The sequence below is a fragment of the Pinus tabuliformis genome, chromosome 8 (assembly GCF_031772625.1).
Source record: "Pinus tabuliformis cultivar Carrire ecotype Pingquan chromosome 8, CPIR1, whole genome shotgun sequence".
Classification (NCBI taxonomy): domain Eukaryota; kingdom Viridiplantae; phylum Streptophyta; class Pinopsida; order Pinales; family Pinaceae; genus Pinus; species Pinus tabuliformis.
Genome location: NC_142294.1, coordinates 2,052,947,756 through 2,052,966,217, shown reverse-complemented (window position 1 = coordinate 2,052,966,217; position 18,462 = coordinate 2,052,947,756). Strand labels below are relative to the sequence as shown.

General features: G+C 36.2%; 1 protein-coding gene across 1 annotated transcript in view; it reads right to left on the bottom strand.

The window, feature by feature from the left end:
- Positions 1-10,469, bottom strand: part of LOC149244713 (alpha-dioxygenase PIOX-like) — a 40,221-nt gene extending 29,752 nt beyond the window's left edge. The window contains exons 1-2 of the mRNA XM_089368052.1: positions 10,351-10,469; positions 10,162-10,248 (exon numbers count right to left, since the gene is read on the bottom strand). Coding sequence (XP_089224178.1) covers positions 10,162-10,248; positions 10,351-10,374 — 111 coding nt within the window. The 5' untranslated portion in view covers positions 10,375-10,469. The remainder of the gene's footprint in view (positions 1-10,161; positions 10,249-10,350) is intronic.
- Positions 10,470-18,462: the final 7,993 nt, after the last annotated feature.

Below are 18,462 nucleotides of genomic sequence, written 5' to 3'. Positions count from 1 at the left end.
TCACTAGTATGGTTGTTTTCAGGTGGTTGGGATTTAATTTTCCAACACTCCCCCTTAATCCATAATGCCACTATTGAACACTCCCCCTTAATCACAACGGTCACCATTGATTTACTTGTGTACCACAAGTATGGTTGTTTTCTAGTTGTTGGGATTTAATTTCCCAACACTCACCCTTAATCAATACTGCCACCATTGAAAACTCCCCCTTAATCACAACTGCCACCATTGACAATTCCCTAACAATCTCTTAGATAGACAAAATTTTCATGTGCCAATGGCTTTGTGAAGATGTTTGCAAATTGTTCCTGTGACTTGCAATGCTGCAACATAATTTTACCATTGTTAATCAATTATATAATAAAATGATATTTAATGTCAATGTGTTTGCTCCTCTTGTGAAAAAAAGAATTCTTTGATACTGCAATTGTGGAATTGTTGTCACAGAAAATAGTTGTTGTTCCCTCTTGTTCATGGCATAAATCCCTCAACATTCTTCTCATCCAAACTGTTTGACTATTGTTGTAACGACATATTCAACTTCTGTTGTTGATAATGACACCATCGACTACTTCTTGGAGGCCCATGAAATGGCTCTCAAACCTAAATGAAAAACATATCCTGATGTGCTCTTTCTATCATCAAAAATTCCTTCTCAGTTCTGTTAGTGTCACCAGGCAGCCTAAAATCATTTGTTGTGGTATAGAAAATACCACACTCCTTTGTTCCATTGGCATATCTTAAAATCATTTTCGTTGCTTGCCAATGCATCTCCTTGGGTGTCTCCATGAACCTTAACACCAGGCTTACATACATTATATCCATTCTAGTTGTTGTCAAATACATCAAAATTCCCACCATACTTTTGTATAATGCCGAATTGACATTGTTGCTGCAATCTTCTTTGCTCAACTTCAACCCCATGATAGTTGGTGTTGGTGCGGGCTTATTATTCTACATATTGGACCTCTCCAAAATCTCTACTACATACTTTGCTTGAGAAATAAAAATCCCATCTTTTGTTTGCTTCACTTCTATGCCCAAAAAATACTTTAACAACCCCAAGTCAGTCATTTCAAACTCACTTTTCATGACTTCTTTGAAATCAACGATGAGAAAACAATCACTCCCTATAAAAATCAAATCATCTACATCTAAAACAACAATAAGAAGCTTACCGCCACTTTCATGTAGAGAGCAGGGTCACCATCACATTTGTCAAAGCCATATTCCATCAAATAAGCATATATCCTGCTATACCATGCACATGATGTTTACTCCAACCCATAAAGAGCTTCCCTGAACCTATACAACTTGTCTTCTTGGCCTTCTACCTCATAACCAGGTGATTGTACAACATATACTTCCTCAACACTCCATTCAAGAATGTTGATTTTACATCCATTTGATACACTTTCCATTTATGTTGCGCAACAATTGACAACAATGTATGTGTTGTCTCCATCTTTGAAATTGAACCAAATATCTCTGCATAATCTCTTCCATGTTGTTACTTGTATCCTTTGACAACTAGCCTTTCTTTATGCCTTTCAATCTTTCCTTCAACGTTTCTCTTGGTGTTATAGACCCACTTCATTCTAATGACTTATTTTCCTTGCAAAAGGTCCACTAACTCCCATGTATCATTCTTTTCCATTGTTTCTATTTCCCCATCCATTGCTACGATCCATTTTTTTATCTTTGACTGAGTCCTCAAAATGGATTGGATCGTCTACAAGACAAAACAACACAAATAAGGTATTCAGACCATCACTACTATCAACTTCATTTTTCTCATAAATTTCACTTAAATTTCAAAATTTTTGTTTTCTTATGCTTGCAGAAGATGGGCTTGACATGTTACTTGATGTTGTGCTTGAGGTAGATGATGTTGTGGGTTTTTGTAGTGTGCTTGGAGTAGTATTTGCTTGACTTCGTGACACTATCCTATTATTCGTTGACGGTGTTACTTGTCGACTACTTTGTTTCACTTGAATAGGAGTAAAAGGAGTCACCATTGAGGAATTACTTGTTGTGGTCAATTCCTCTTTGTCTTCATGTGGTATATATATTTTCATATTGATTTTCTTCTCTGAAAATCCATCCCATGCTTCCTCTTCTATGATATTCACATCTTTGTTGATTATAACCTTCTTAGTTAATGGATTGTAGAGCTTGTATGCCTTGGATTCATCACTATATCCAACAAATATGCATTTCCCCCATCACTATCTAACTTCTTGCTTAATTCATCCGGGACATGTGCATAAACCACACATCCAAACACTCTTATGTGAGTGACACTATGCTTTCTTCCACTTCATGCCTCTTCACGAACCATATTCTTGACACTTTTGGTTGGATGCCTATTAATGATATATGCCACACAAGCGAAAAATTCAACCCAATAATCATTTGGAAAATGCTTTGATTTCAACATAATCCTTGCCATTTCCATAATATTCCTATTCTTCCTTTCCACGACAGCATTTTGTTGAGGTGTATACCTCATTGTAAAAGCGTAGGAATTCATTTGAGATGTATTTGCCACCTTTGTTAGTCCTTTGAACTTAGACGTAGTGTCCACTTTGCTTCTCAACAAGAGAATTGTATTGGTAGAAGCACTCAAACAATTCACTTTTTTTGTTTTAGGAAGTAGAACCATGTCTTCCTTGTGTAGTCTTCTATGAAATTCAAGAAATAATAGCTCTCCCAAATTAATGGTGCTTGCATTGGTCCACATAAGTTTGAATGGACAATATCCAACAGTGCCTTTGCCCTTATTGACTTTCTTGCTGGAAATGTCTCTCTATGTTGTTTGTCCAAGATGCATCCTCTACATAGTTTGTCTGACTTTTCTATGAGTAGCAATCCTTTCTCCATGCTTTTCCTATGCAACAAATTAAAACCTCCAAAATTAAGGTGACCAAATCTCAAAACTCCATAACCAGTTTTCATCTTTGAACTCTACTTGAAAGTTTACTTGTGTGACAACATCAACTTTTCTTCCATCCTCTTGCAAATTCAATGACAATTGTGCTTGTGCACCTTCTTCCTTCAAGTATGGTTTTATCTTTAGTGGAAACAGTCTATTGCTTTTCATCTGAAATTTTTTAACCAACTATTTTCTTGGAGACTTATCCAAAATTGTGCACTCTCCATTCTTGGAAAAGACATTGTAGCCCTTTTGCATGAGTTTTCCAATGTTTATGAGGTTATGCTTCAAACCAGGGAAAAAATAAAAATCTGAAATGTACTACTTCTCCCCCTTATTTGTTAGAATGTTGACTCTTCCTTTTCCCATGACAAAGACTTTGTTATCTGTCCTTAAGATCACTTCAGATTTTAGAATTTCATCTTGGAAAACATTTCTATGTTCGATGTCATGTGATTGTCGCACCCTGAATCTAGAAACCATATATCCTTTTGTTTTTCTTATGCTACATTACAAGCTAAAAAACATGCTATCTTGATTCTGATTTTCCTTTGTAAAATTTGCACTTGGTTTTTTACTTAGGTCATGTTGCTTACTTCTACATTCATTTGCACAATGACCATACTTCTTAAAATAATGACATTGAACTTTAGATTTATCATACCTCTGACCTTGTGCTTCATTTTTTCTTGGGCCTTGAATTTTGTTTTGATTGATGCCCCTTACACTTGAGCTTGAAGGGATTTTTTTCCACCTTTGTGTGGGCTTCTTCCTCTTCGTCTAGGAGTTGATCTTCCTCTGCCTCTACCTTGACCAAATGAACCTTGTGTCTTGAAGGCATGCTCTAATGAGGATTTTATTGCTCTATTTAGTATATACTTATGAGAAATCAGTGACACATGAAGCTCATCCACTGAAAATTGTGAGAGATCCTTTGTCTCTTCTATGGCGACAACAATGGCATCAAATTTAACTAGAATACTTCTCAAAATTTTCTCAACTATTCTCCTTTCCTCAAGTGTTTCACCATGAGACCTCATTTGAGTAACCAGTCCAATTACTTGTGTAAACATTGAGTCTATATTCTCATGCTCTTTCATACAAATTGTGTCAAAATATCTTCTTAGAATTTGTAGCTTTGATGTCTTCACTTTTTCCATGCCTTGGTAGGTTGTCTAGAGGGTATTCCATGTTTTCTTAGACTTTTTTGCTGTTGCAATCCCTCGGAAAATACTTTCATGAGCTGCTGGAAAATGTAGAGGAGGGATTTTGAATCCTTCTTCATGTTTTCCCTCAATAAAACTTTTTCTTCTTATCTCAACGCATTGTATTTTGTTGCATATTCTGGTTCTTGAAACCCATTCTCCACCAAATCCAAAATATCTTGAGAAGAAAATAGAGCCTTCATTGTAATAGCCCAATAATCATAATTTTTCCCATTAAAGTGAGGTATGCTTCCAATTTTTAATGTTTTAAAAAAAATTCTCCCTGCTAGTAAAATATGCTCCAAAAATATTGCCTTTGACACCCAATAAAAACACTGGCACTTACACTAATAAAATTTTACACCCACTCTCATAGTGTGCGAAAGTTTAGCCAGAGGAGTCTTCCTCAAGGCTATAGTAGTTGCGAAGATTAAATCACATAGTTGACTTCCAAAAAAAAAACATAGCTAAAAAACTTAAGCAAATTTACGCACAACAAAGTAAAAACATAATGGTTTCATAAAAACAAGACGTGAAGTTTTGAGGAAGATATCGCAAGAGATTATACTTTAGATTATAATTTCAAAACACAAGAAAATACATTCTATAAAATATAGAGGCTATAGCTCTCTCACCAAGTAAAATACGAGTTCTTAATGAGATTATTATACTTTAGATTATAATTTCAAAACACAAGAAAATACATTCTATAAAATATAGAGGCTATAGCTTTTTCACCAAGTAAAATACGAGTTCTTAATGAGATTTTTTCACTTCACGAGGAGTTGTAGAGTAACACATTGTAAAACCCTCTAACTAAATTTTTTTAAGCACCCACCACAAATTGCTCCACGATTTCTCTATTTTAACTCTCAAAAATAGATCCGCTACATAGCAAAAGATTTCTACATACATGTATATTCAAACATACAAGTTTTTGATATGTCAGTTACAGAATAAATGTCTGGACCATACGTTTCACCAAATTTTCATGTTTTTTTTAATTATCTAATGTGTTTGTCTAATGGGAAGTTTGTATTCTAGCCCATAACTTCATTAATCTATGTCCTTACCAAGCAAAATATGTAACCTTGCTTGATTTACTTGTGTACCACAAGTATGGTTGCTGTTAGGTTTAACATGGTGGTTGGCATTAATTTTCCAAGATAACTAGATGAATGAAAGCCAATGGTTTTGGCTTCTTGAGTTTGCTTGCTAGATTTTTCTGTTTGCGAGTGGGTAGTTCAATGGAAGAGTTAAAATAAAAATAAAAAAAATCATAAAACTAATTAAATTATTATTTTATAAAAAATGTTCTTGCAACTTCTATCTATAACAACAGACCTTAACCAATCCAATCGAAGGGACAATATAACAACAAAAAATGCAAACTTATTACAACAAAGATATGGGCAGCATGAAGGATATGGTAGAGATGACTTTGACCACCAAGCTACAACCAACTTACCTGAATGTAATTCATACATTTGGAGGATGTGATGCAAGCTTTTCAATTGAGGAAATTTTGACCGAGTTTGAAGGGAAGAAGTTGCTTGAAACAAATCCCTACTTGGCCAGGGTGAATGAGGATTTCTTGTAGTGTGATGTGAATGATTCAAATACTAGCGGTGCTCGTCAGAGTGTTTGTTTGAAGTGTTCCCTAAATAAGAGTAGAAAATTTGGTATTCTCATTATTACGAGGATGTCAGGAAATTGTTCGATAAAATATCTCAAAGAGAATCTCATCATCGATATGTTAAATCATGCAAAATATTTGACTTAATTCCCCAGCATTTGGGATTTCTAGGGATCGACACACCTGCTCCATGATGCCTAGCTCTCAGATGGGATCTAGCTAAGAATGGTAGTGGGGAATTAAATCCTCAAAAATTCCTAATCTTTGTCAAGTCCTTAACTAGAAATCCCTTTGCATTATGGTCAGTAAATTGGATGTTGTAGAATGGATTGGAGACAACATACAAAAGATGACAGGGACCCCATGAGTGAAATGGGATTCTTACACAAGGGGAGAAAATTGGTGATGGTTAAAAGTCTTGGACGTTATGGCATAAAGAATCACTCCTCTAACTTGTTGGTTGCAAGTCTAAAAGGATGTCCCAGGGGTTGGTGGGGCATCCTCTCCTTCAATGCCCATGTCTTTGAAGCAGGCCCTGAAGCCATATTTCAATCCTAAGTCACACAAAGATCTCTTGGGTAATGCCTTTATGGTAGAGCATTCATCAAACACTCCCACACTAGAACTAAATGAGCTCCTCAGCAAGAAAATGACAGAATTTTAAAACTTGAATGATCATATCTTGTTTCAATGACTTTTGGCCCTCATCTTCGACTCTGTGGGTTTGGGTTCATAAAAATGGTCCCAAAATATTGGTTTGTTTTTTTATTCTAAGGGTTTATTTGTATTTTTCCTTAAAGATCCCAAATATCGAAAGAGGGTTTTAGACCAGGGTCCCTAATTTTGGGGCAGAGCGGGTCTCTCAATTAAACCATGGTTTCGAGAGTTTAATCCACTTACTATGAAGTCCTTTCCTATACCCTATGGGGTTAGGCTCCTAAACTTGCCCCTTCAATGGATCTTGTTAGATATTTTAGAGGATATTAAACACTCCATAGGCCATTTATCAAGGCTGATGGTAATTGATTGTCAAATGGTTTTCTAAGCATTGTTTTCATATGGGTGGAAGTGAACCTCAACGAAGGTTTCCTATACAAAAATATCCTCAAGTGGGGAGACAAGGAGTATTCCCAACCTCTAGACTATGAAAACACTGCATTCAAGTGTAGAACCTACCAACAACTTGGACAACTTCAACATGCATATCCCTTTCCTAAAGGGATTGTCGGATCACAAGAGGTGAAGAGAAAAAAGCATGGTTGACAAGATCCAAAGATAACAATAGATGCCATGAATTATGTAGATGAAACATAGAATAGCTCCCAACAACAAAATACAACAATGAACAATATAACATCTCAAGATCCAGGGTAGCCCCAGTAGTATCATCACAACCCTTTTAGGAGAAAATATTTTACCAAAGGAGGAGAGATTTTCAATTTCAACAGCCTGTGCAATTTGCGGGCAAAAGCAGAATCATGCGTTAGACTAATTTGATTGTGAGAAAGACATGCCATTCTTGGCTAGTCAGGTGGCCATGCTAGCTTTTCAAGAAAATAGTTGTGATAGATAACTCTCTAGGATGGACCAATGTCCATAAAAGAAAGGGGAAAAAGAAAAACCCATGGTTCCCCTTGGTCTTTGAATCCAAAAGTGTAGTAAGAATCATGTGATGTAATCAATTTATGTAATAGAGATGTAATCTTTATTTTGAATATGAATACAAAATGCAAATATATATCTATATATATATATATATATATATATAAACGATGGAGATTTACTTATTTTATCTGAAGATTTTTAATTTGTAAATAAACTTTGCTACAATATTATGGGCCAATACCATGACTTATTGATACCACATGTCTAAAAAACCATAACTTATTTCATATGACAATTTTTTTTATTAATCAATTTAATTAAAAGAGAAAAAAAATTATTTTATAAATAAATATTAATTTTTTATTTATGTGTACAACTACTAATATGAAAAAATATTATATAAAAGTTAAATTCAACTCACCCACTTAATAATAATTAATAAATGAATTAGAATGGTTTGAAATTTTATTTCACAATAGTTATAACTTAAAAAGCTTCCTATATGAAAATACAAAAATAAAGTTATATGGAATTTAACTCATAAAATTAAATTCATATGATTTGTTACAATAGGAAAAATATATTATATTGACTATCATTTCATAAAATTATATTTAATTTAACCATCTATTTTTTTTGACATTTGAAATACAGTTTAAAGATAAGATTTTAGAGTCAAAAGCATCTCAAATTAGAACATGACTAATAGAGTGAAAACCTGTGCTTCACATACCATAACCAGATGAGTCAACCCACATTGTATATTAATATATAGCAGCAGTATTCATTATATTCATTACATTAATGTATATGGTAGCGGTAATAATGGTCTTCATTATTTAAAGATTGAGGATTGGAAGAAAGAAAAAAGCCTAATAGATGTTTTATAAGATAATAGACATTTTATTTTGGTTTTTTGTAAAATAATCTTCCAAAGTAGTTTTAGAGTGGGTTATGCAAATTTGGGTCTGGACCTGGGCACGACAGCAGCTAGGGTTTCGACCTAGTGGTTCGAGGAGGCATCTCCTCCGTCTTCTCTTGGTGGTTCGGCTCCTCATGGCCTGTTATCCGAACTCCGTCAGCCCTTTTCTCATGTATTCCTTCCTTAGCTTCGTCGGCTCTGTGTCCTCAAGTTTGTTTATCTCAAGGCAGAGGCGGCCTCCTCAAGTTTCCTTCCGCCCCGTCTATTTGTTCTGCAAGGTATTTTGAGCAGCGAAATGGTTACGCCTAGTATCAACGTTACTCCAATTACGGCCGCTCTCAGGATACGATTAAAGGGAATCGGATCTTTATCCTCCTTCGTCTCAGGGAAATGTGTTTGGGGTGACCTTCAGCGATACAATGAAGAATCGTGGCAAATCTATTATTTCCTTGAATCGTTTCATGGTTCATAAATCACTTGTTTCCTTCAATTGTTTCATGGCAAATCTATTATTTTCTTTATCTATTTGTGTTATTTGAAATGCAGTAGATCAGGCCGTCTTGTACAGCTAGAATTGTCTGGTGTACTTCAATGGCTTGTGGTTTGGCTTATGGTTTTGGTTAGTGGATCTACAAATATTGATTTGGAACGCTTAAGAATGAAACGACAGAAGAGCCTATTATTATCCTCTTTTTAAAGAGGTAATAAAGGGATTTCGGCAGTTAATTTTAATTTTGCAAATATTACGTTTGATTTTAAACATATGGGATAACTTGGAGTTATATACAAAATCCTAGACTCCAGGGATATCATTTTGGATTTATGCCTGAAACCGTAGACGACTCCTTTTGAAATGACTGATTCGCTTTCTTGGTACTATTGTGGGTTACAATGTTTGGGGCTTGGTCAAACTTCTAGTCATTGCAAATTTTTCCAATAACTTTTATTTAAGAAAAAGAAGTACATAATCAATATATTGCAGCATCATAATATATGCTTGAATATGTACGAAAATATAAATATACAAAGGGTATTCTTTAAAACAAATTGAATAAAAAATATATTCTTGAGCACATAAATTGATCTATAAATATGTTATTTTTCAATCTAGAGCTTATTCAGAAATATGGCATCTTGCCACCTATCCTCTAAATGTTTCTGAGATTAATGAATCTACTAAGTTTCAATGTAAACCTATATAATAAGTTGATGCAAAAGTAAAACATCAATGCATTAGCAGGAAACAACCCGTGGTTTTACATTCATCCAAAGCTGCATACAAAATGGTTTTTCAAGGAAATTAATAATACCTTTAGGAAGTTAATGATCCTTTTCCCTGCAAAATAAAAACCTACCTTCTTTGCAATAAGAATAGGATCCCAAAGATTAGAAAGTTGTCACCGTCCGAAAAGAGGAATAAAGTAATAGTGAACCTATATTTGAGATCTCTTGTGGCAATGCCCTCAGACAAACTTGGTAGATCAAGCTGAGGAAGATGAGCTAACATTAAACACAAACGCAGCAAATCAAGATAAGATGATTGAGAAGAATGGTTATATAAAATAAAACTAGTTACCAGCAATTCGACCAAGCCAAGGCAATAACGAAGTTTGCACTTCATGAAAAGAAATTCACTGCAGCGAATGGTGACAACAATTGGAAATCACGATCGACTTAGCATGTTTTGTTGGAATCAATTATTTGTTAGAATTTACCCTTATTCTCTTGTATGCGAAAGAAAGTGCAATTGTGAAAGAAAGATTTGGTTAATCTCTTATGAAGATTGTGATGAGAGGTGAATATCACAATTAAAATTCTTAGACAGTTCATAATCATCAGATATGGAATGTACACTTACGAGAAAGAGGAACTTGTCTATCAAAGTCATCCTGGAGTATGTAGCGAAGAGACTCTTATCGATGACTTGATGCTGCGAAAATACATCCTTCAATGAATCGAGCAGACCCATGAATGTTGCAAACAGTATCAATACAGAGTCACAGACTGCAATGAATGTGCCTTACGATTATACGGGCAGAGGTAGTACCTTAGAGATGAATCCTGGAGGCATTAATATAGAGCTGGGGAGATCATGAACGTTGCATTTAGTTCTAATCTCTTAATCTCTTTGATCCTTAATATCCTGTTAATTTAAAAATGGTCTCTCTAATCACTCGGACTTTTAAGTCAGTCATAGTGGCATAACCCACGCCATATATAGGTGTAGCCATCAAAGATTGGTAAGTATGGTTTCTAAATATTAGAAGATTTTAACGTAGAGTCATCAAAGATCGGGAGTATCATCTATAAATCTTAAAAGATTTATGGGGGGAACCACAGAATATTGGTAGGTATCATTTGTAGATTTTAGAAGCAAAGAAAGATTGGTAGGTTTTTTTTTTTTAAATATTAGAAATAAGAAGATGGAGAATTGATTTGAATTGGAATTGTTTCTGACGTATAAGTAGAAAAAGTATTCACTATATTTAAATTTAAAATTTTCATTATTAAAATACAATTTCAATAAATAAATGATACATACATGCAAGTGTTATAATAAGATTTATTTTTATAAAAATATAGTTAACTTTATTTTGTAATTATTATAATATAGGCAAAAATGACTAACAAATAAAAAAAACTATAAAAATAATAAAAAGAAAACATATCAGGAAAAGTTTTTCATTCAATTCAAAAATCAAAATTTATTTTCCTTTCAAATTTGATAAACACTATTTTATTTTAATTTTATTTTAATTTTCATTTACTTGAGAAATAATTTTTATGCCCTTTTATAACAAATTAAAAGACACTCGAAGCCCAAGAATGATTTCAATTTTTAACCCAAAACACTACATGGTGGTTATTTAAGTTATTGATAATGAGACGACTTTAGATACTTATATTTCGACTTTTGTTGCTTCTAGTGACGTGATTTAATTTAAGTTAGTGATAATGACACGACGTCGGATTTTTAGTATGAACACAAAGTTGAAACTTCACAATCACCCTATGATGCAAGTGACTTTATTACACGTTCACGACGTTGGATTCTTATACTTCGATGTTGCCTTGGTTGATTTGTGACTTACACCAGTATGAACGCGAAATTGAAACTGCTCAGTCACCCTATGATGCATGTGACGAGATTACACGTTTTCATCCAACGTCCAAGTGTATGAAAAGGAGTTTTTAATCACTGCCACCCGTACAGATCGACTTGCTTATATGGGCACATGTACCGTGAGGTCTTCCAACGTCTTTTGAAACGCAACCAAGCAACCAAAAACATTTTATTATATTTTTCAAATCTTAATTTTGATTTAGGCTAACGACTTTGAGAGTACAAATCTAAACGACTTTGAGAGTACAAATCTAAAGAAGGAGTTGAAAATAATTAACATTATTTTGTATTAATGGAGAAATGGTTACATAAGTTGTAACGTATCTCTTTAGTTTAGGATTTGTTCCTAGAATTTAGGAGTTTGTTTGCAACTACCTGATTTCTAGTGATGTACTTAATAATGTAATCATTCATTTGATGGATAGCGGAGTGTATGGAGAGATTTCTCTTGGTATGAGTGCAGTCTCCAGGTGCAGTACTCACCAGTGAGCTGTATCTCTTTCTTTTTAATTCAAATCTGATTTTTATCTTGGTATCAGAGCACAGAGTAGGGATAGGTTTAATTTTTTTTTTAGGATGCATCATTGATTACAGAACTGTAGTGGGCATTTGTAGAATTAGGTGGACTATAGTAACACTTGGAGCATAGCTCTCAGATGACTGATCATCTCTGAGCGCAAGAAAGTGTTGGCGCGGATTTGACGTGAACAGTCGCGCCATTTTTGAGCGGAAGAAGGAGGTGACGCGGGTTTTTAAGGAACAGTCGTGCCACTTGGCACGATTCTGAGGGTGATAAGAGTGCTAGCGCGCCAGAAAGTACAATTGGCACGGAAAATCAAGGATTAATTGCGTCAATTTCCGGCCTCGCATCGATTTTGTTTCTGGCATGGGTATTTCGCTGTTGAAGGAGCGCCAACCTATTTCTCTTTGAAAAATCTGCGATTTTTGCAGATCGGAGTTGCCCAGTGGTGGCACTTTGAATTTCTGGCTCTGTTCGGTGGTAGCAGAGCGGAGTAGCTCAGTGGTGGCATATTGGAGTCCCTGATTTACTCGATGGTAGCAGATCGGACTTGCCCGGTGATGGCGCATTGGAGTTCCGGATATGTTCGGTGGCAGCAGATCGGACTTGCCCGGTGGTGGCGTATTGGAGTTCTGAATCTGTTCGGTGGTAGCAGATCAGACTTGCTCGGTGGTGGCACATTGGAGTTCCGGATCTGTTCGGTGGCAACAGATTGGACTTGCCCGGTGGTGGCGCATTGAAGGTACAAATTTTTCAGCAAAACAGAGGTTCGGATTTGGTATAAGTCAATATGAATAACAGTTTAGAATCGTATCTCCACGAGTCTGGCAAACTCGATGGATCAAATTTCAACAACTGGAAATTCAAGATGCAGACTTTACTTGAAAGTGCAAATGCGTGGTCGATCGTGACAGGAAATGAGCTGAGATCGGGATCAGGCACACAAGAACAAGATTGGGATAAAAGGGAGACAAAAGCAAAGGTCATAAATCGGTCGCTGACATTTGGACGACCATTAAAAACCTATACCAAACACAAAACTCAAATCGTGTCTTGTCACTCAAAGGCAAGCTGTTTGCATTGAAGATGGAGGAAAATGAATCCGCTGCTGGATTCATTGCGAGAGTCAAAGACCTGAAGGACAGATTGGGAGATATCGGAGAAAAAGTTTCCGATTCAGATCTGGTCATGATCACGTTGAACAGAATGATTGATGATTACCAGACATTTATCACGGGGCTGTCAGCAAGGGAGAAAGCCCCTTCATTTGAAGAGCTGACAGGGATTCTAATACAAGAAGAAGAGCAACGACAAAATTTGAAATCACAGAGCAATGATCTTGCTCTGATGGCAAAATGGAGACAGTTTAAAGGGAAGCAGCATCAGCAACCGCAGTAGCAGCAGCAGAGAGGAGCCAACACATTTCAGAAGAGACCGTTTAAAGGTATGTCTGCTAATAATTTTCCCATCAAGAAATGTTTTTACTGTTGAAAACCTGGACATGAGATTAGAGATTTTTATAAGAGGCAGGCAGACAAAGGAAGAAACAAACAGAGAAAACATAAGGGTTACTTTGCTAAGGAAGAGGAGGATCATAGCCACGAACTTTGACTATTTATAGTCAATTGTGCTCTTTCAGCTTCAAAGGAAGATGAGGACGACATATGGTATGTCGACTCTGGCGCATCCTCACATATGACTGCTAAGAAGGATTGGTTTGAATTTCTTGAAGAAACTTCATGTGGGTCGAAAATCTATTTAGGAGATGATAGTGGACATGAGATCAAAAGACATGGTGACATTCCTGTAAAATTACCTAGCGGTGACATTAGACACCTTAAAAATGTATTGTATGTTCCAGGAATTAAGAAAAATTTGATCTCTGTCTCAATGATTACTGATCAGGACATGCAAGTTCAATTCTTTAAGACTAACTGTGTTATTAAGGATAGCCAGATGGAAACAGTTGCAATAGGAGTGCGTGTGGAGAAGCTGTATAGACTAGATGTGAAGAGTATGCCACAGCAGGCAATGGTTGCAGCTGGATCGACAGCCGAAAATCTTTGGCATCAGAGATTCGACCATCTTAATCTGCAAGACCTCATCCTACTTCAGAGAAAAGGTATGGTCGATGGACTCCCTATTTTCCATAATGTTAAGCTGGATTGTGATGGATGTGCATTAAGGAAAATGCATAGAGAAGAGTTCCCTTTGCATGTTAATAGAAAGAAAAGAGATATTTTACAACTGGTGCATACAGACATCTGTGGACCCATGCAAACCAGGTCATTAGGAAGAGCATATTACTTTCTTTTATTTACAGATGATTGCACTAGATTTTCATGGGTATACTTCCTGAGTAAAAAGAGTCAAGCTTTTCAGTATTTTAAAGAGTTTGAATCCATGGTAGAAAACTAGACAGAAAAAAGGATAAAAATTTTCCGCTCAAATCAAGGGGGAGAATACAGGTTGGGAGAGTTCATGGATTTCTGCAAGCATCATGAGATTGTGTAACAGTTTACATTGCCCCACACTCCACAGCAGAATGGAGTGGCAGAACGAAAGAACATAACTCTTGTGGAGTGCGCAAGGAGCATGCTTCAAGGTAAGGGTCTATCAAATGGTCTTTGGGCAGAAGCTATTAACACTACTGTATATTTAAAGATTAGGAGTCCTACTAGATGTTTAGGCTTTAAAACCCCTTTTGAAGCATTGTTTGGATTCAAACTAGCAGTTAGTCACTTAAGAATATTTGGATCAAAAGCTTATGCTCATATACCTAAGGCAGATAGGAAGATGTTAGACCCCAAAGCCCTGAAATGTATATTTGTTGGATATGGCACTAAGTTCAAGGCATATAAGTTATTTAATCCTGTGACTCACAAGGTTTTTGCAAGCAGAGATGTCATATTTCATGAATAGGTTGAAGAAGGAAAGAATGACTCTAACAGCGATTCGCACATTCCATTGCTATTGGAAGAAAACAATGAGGAAGATGAAGAGCAGGAGGAGAAACAAGAAGAAGAAGTAACGGATGATGTAATCAATGAAGATGCAAGCTCGGAAAAGGTTGAAATTGAGGTAAGTCCCCTACCAAGGAGATCAGGTAGGAAGACTCGATTATCATCTAAATTGAAACGCTGTGCATTAATGTCAAAGATTTTAAACATTGTAGAACCTACAAATTATGAGGAAGCAAGTAAATCTAATTCATGGAGGGCTGCAATGTATGAAGAAATAGAATCAATAAATAGAAACCATACTTGGGATTTGGTTGAATTGCCTGAAGGTAAAACCCCCATAGGATGTAAATGGTTGTATAAACCAAAAATAAATGTAGATGGGAGTATAGAGAAACATAAAGCTAGACTGGTAGCAAAGGGTTACTCGCAGCAAGAGGGAATTGATTTCGATGACACCTTTGCTCTTGTAGCTAAATTAAACACCATTAGAATTCTAATTTCCTTAGCAACAAAACACAAATGGCAGCTACACCAGCTAGATGTCAAGTCTGCATTTCTGAATGGTGACTTGAAAGAAGAAATTTATTTAGTACAGCCTGAAGGTTTTGTGAAAAAGGGATAGGAACATCTTGTGTGTAAATTGAAAAGGCATTTTATGGTTTAAAACAGGCACCCAGGTCATGGTATGAGAAAATTGACTCATTTTTTGTACAACATGGCTTTCATAGGAGCTTGAATGATCCAAATCTGTATACCAAGTTTAATAAACAAAGGAAAATTATTTTGATTTCTTTGTATGTAGATGATATGATCATAACAGGGAATGCTAACAATCTGATCAAAGAAATCAAACAGCAGATGTCACAAGTGTATGAGATGAAAGATCTCGGAAACCTTCATTATTGTTTGGGATTGGAGGTATGGAGAGACTCTGGACAAACTTTTCTTACTCAAGGGAAGTGTGCCAGAAGGTTGTTGGAAAGGTTCATAATGGAGCAGTGCAGATCAGCAGCAACACCATTACAACAGAACTTAAAGTTGAGCAGTGACGACGATACTAAACAGGTGGATGCTACCATGTACAAACAACTAGTTGGCAATTTGATATATCTGACTACAACTAGACCAGATTTGGCATATTCTGTTAGTGTGTTGAGCCAGTTCATGTCAAAACCACTCGAAAGTCACTGGGTCACAGCAAAAAGTGTGTTGAGGTATCTTAGTGGTACTTGTAATTATGGCATTTTGTACACTGACACTCCTGATGTTATTCTAGCAGGTTTTTCAGATTCCGATTGGGCAAGTAACTTGGATGATTGAAGATCTATCATAGGTTACACATTCAACATTGGATCCGGGGTCATAGCATGGAGCAGCAAAAAGTAGCACACTATAGCTCTATCTTCATGTGAAGCTGAGTACCAAGCATTGTGTGCAGCCACATGTGAATCTATCTGGTTGAGAAGACTTCTCAACGATGCAGGAGAAGAGTAGAAAGAATCAACAATCATCAAAACTGACAACCAGAGTACCATCAAGCTTGCAAACAATCCAGTCTTTCATAAAAATACCAAGCATATTGATACTCAAGTTCATTTTGTTCGAGAGAAGCAACAGTCAAAAGAGATATGTGTTGAATATTGTAAAACTTGTGATAACATGGCTGATATTTTTACTAAGCCTCTTGGGCGTGTAAAGTTTGAATTGTTTAGAGGGATGCTAGGAGTTCAGGATAATCCTTTCTCCATTAAGGGGGGGAGTTGAAAATAATTAATATTATTTTGTATTAATGGAGAAATGGTTACATAAGTTGTAATGTATCTCCTTAGTTTAGGATTTGTTCCTAGAGTTTAGGAGTTTGTTTGCAACTACCTGATTTCTAGTGATGTACTTAATAATGTAATCATTCATTTGATGGATAGCAGAGTGTACGGAGAGATTTCTCTTGGTATGAGTGCAGTCTCCAGGTGCAGTACTCACCTGTGAGTTGTATCTCCTTCTTTTTAGTTCAAATCTAATTTTTATCTTTTGGGTTAGTCTCCTTCAGTGTGAAATGGAAAGGATGTGGTTTTGAAGAGATGGCATGGAACGGTATGGAGACATATACATATAAGTATAAACATCACCATAAGTTTTTTGATTTTCATGATGAAATGTATCTAAGCGAATTGTAAATATTAAGCACTATACACTAAGTTAAGTTTTTTGATTTTCATCTAAGCGAATTGTAAATATTAAGAACTATATACTAAGTTAATTATTGATTGAGTTATTGTGTTTTTCATTTTGTTCATTCAATATCGTCTTATTCTTATCCAATGGATAAGATGGAAGTGAGTAAGAAAATTATTGACTTAGTGCTTCATGTTTAATATTTGTTATAATTAAGGGAGAAAGTTACAGTGACTTGTTTTAAGGATAGGATTGAGATTCTAAGATTAGGTCTCAGATCCTAGGGAGTGGTTGAAACTACTGTGTTAGTGTGAAAGCCTATATGTACTAGGTTCTCATGATTGAATAGTAGTGTGTGTATTGTGTGAAGTGCTTGGGCACTCTCAAGAAATCTCACATGGAGAGATACTTAATTAATAGAATATCAGTTTTTGTCATGGTATTAGAGCCAAATAGCCCTCTCTTTCTTGTGAGAGGGAATGTGATCATGTGAAATCTGTGTTTAGTTAATTTGTTGATAATGAGTCCAAATTAGAGTCGACTCATGTGTAGTGAAGGCCGAAGTGCATGGAGGTTTCCAAATCACTACTAAGCCCTGCATGTTCTCTATGGGGGATCGAGCTCTGATATGATTTGATCTAAGTTTTTTTTTTTTAATTATGGTAGAGAAGGCTGAACTGATTGGGATCGGTGGCACTTTATATAATTGGGTTGAAGGTTCCATCGCAACGATTACTTCTCGGAGGGTATTGTTGCATACTCTTCCCTCGTCCTCACTGTCTTGCAGCAAGGAATTCGAAGGTCAAAGTGCGTGGAGTGCATTTTCGGTGATGCCTTTGTTGAGAGCAAGGTGCATCCCTCCATGGGATTAAGCTTACTCGAAAGAGCCCATGGTCAAGGAGCCCACCGTGCTTGATGCAGTGAGGCAAAGATGCCTTGGTTAATGAGTTTGTCGTGGTTGGAGGAACCAGCAAGGAGCCAAATTTGAATGATGGAGAGCTGAGAAACATTGTGCCAATGAGTTGAAATGATGTCCTATGCCGATGAGATCTATAGCTTGCGGTGAGATCTACGTGGATACGTTTGAGGCCACTCAGGTGATTGGAGGCCGTGAAGAAGACCGCAGGAGGCGTGCTGGTGGCGAATCAGGAGGCATGATTTGCCTACATGATCTGCAGATAGAGGAAGAGGCGAGAGGTCGAGATTCCCACATGGAATCTAATAATATCTGAAGAATCTAACTGACATTCCTGCAATATTCACTTATGAGACCATTGAAGGAATTGTAAAGGGAGGATTTGGAGAAGTTTATGAAGGAATTTTTAAAGGATGGTAAACCAGTGGTCGTGAAATGTCTAGCCAATGAGTCGAGGCAGGGAT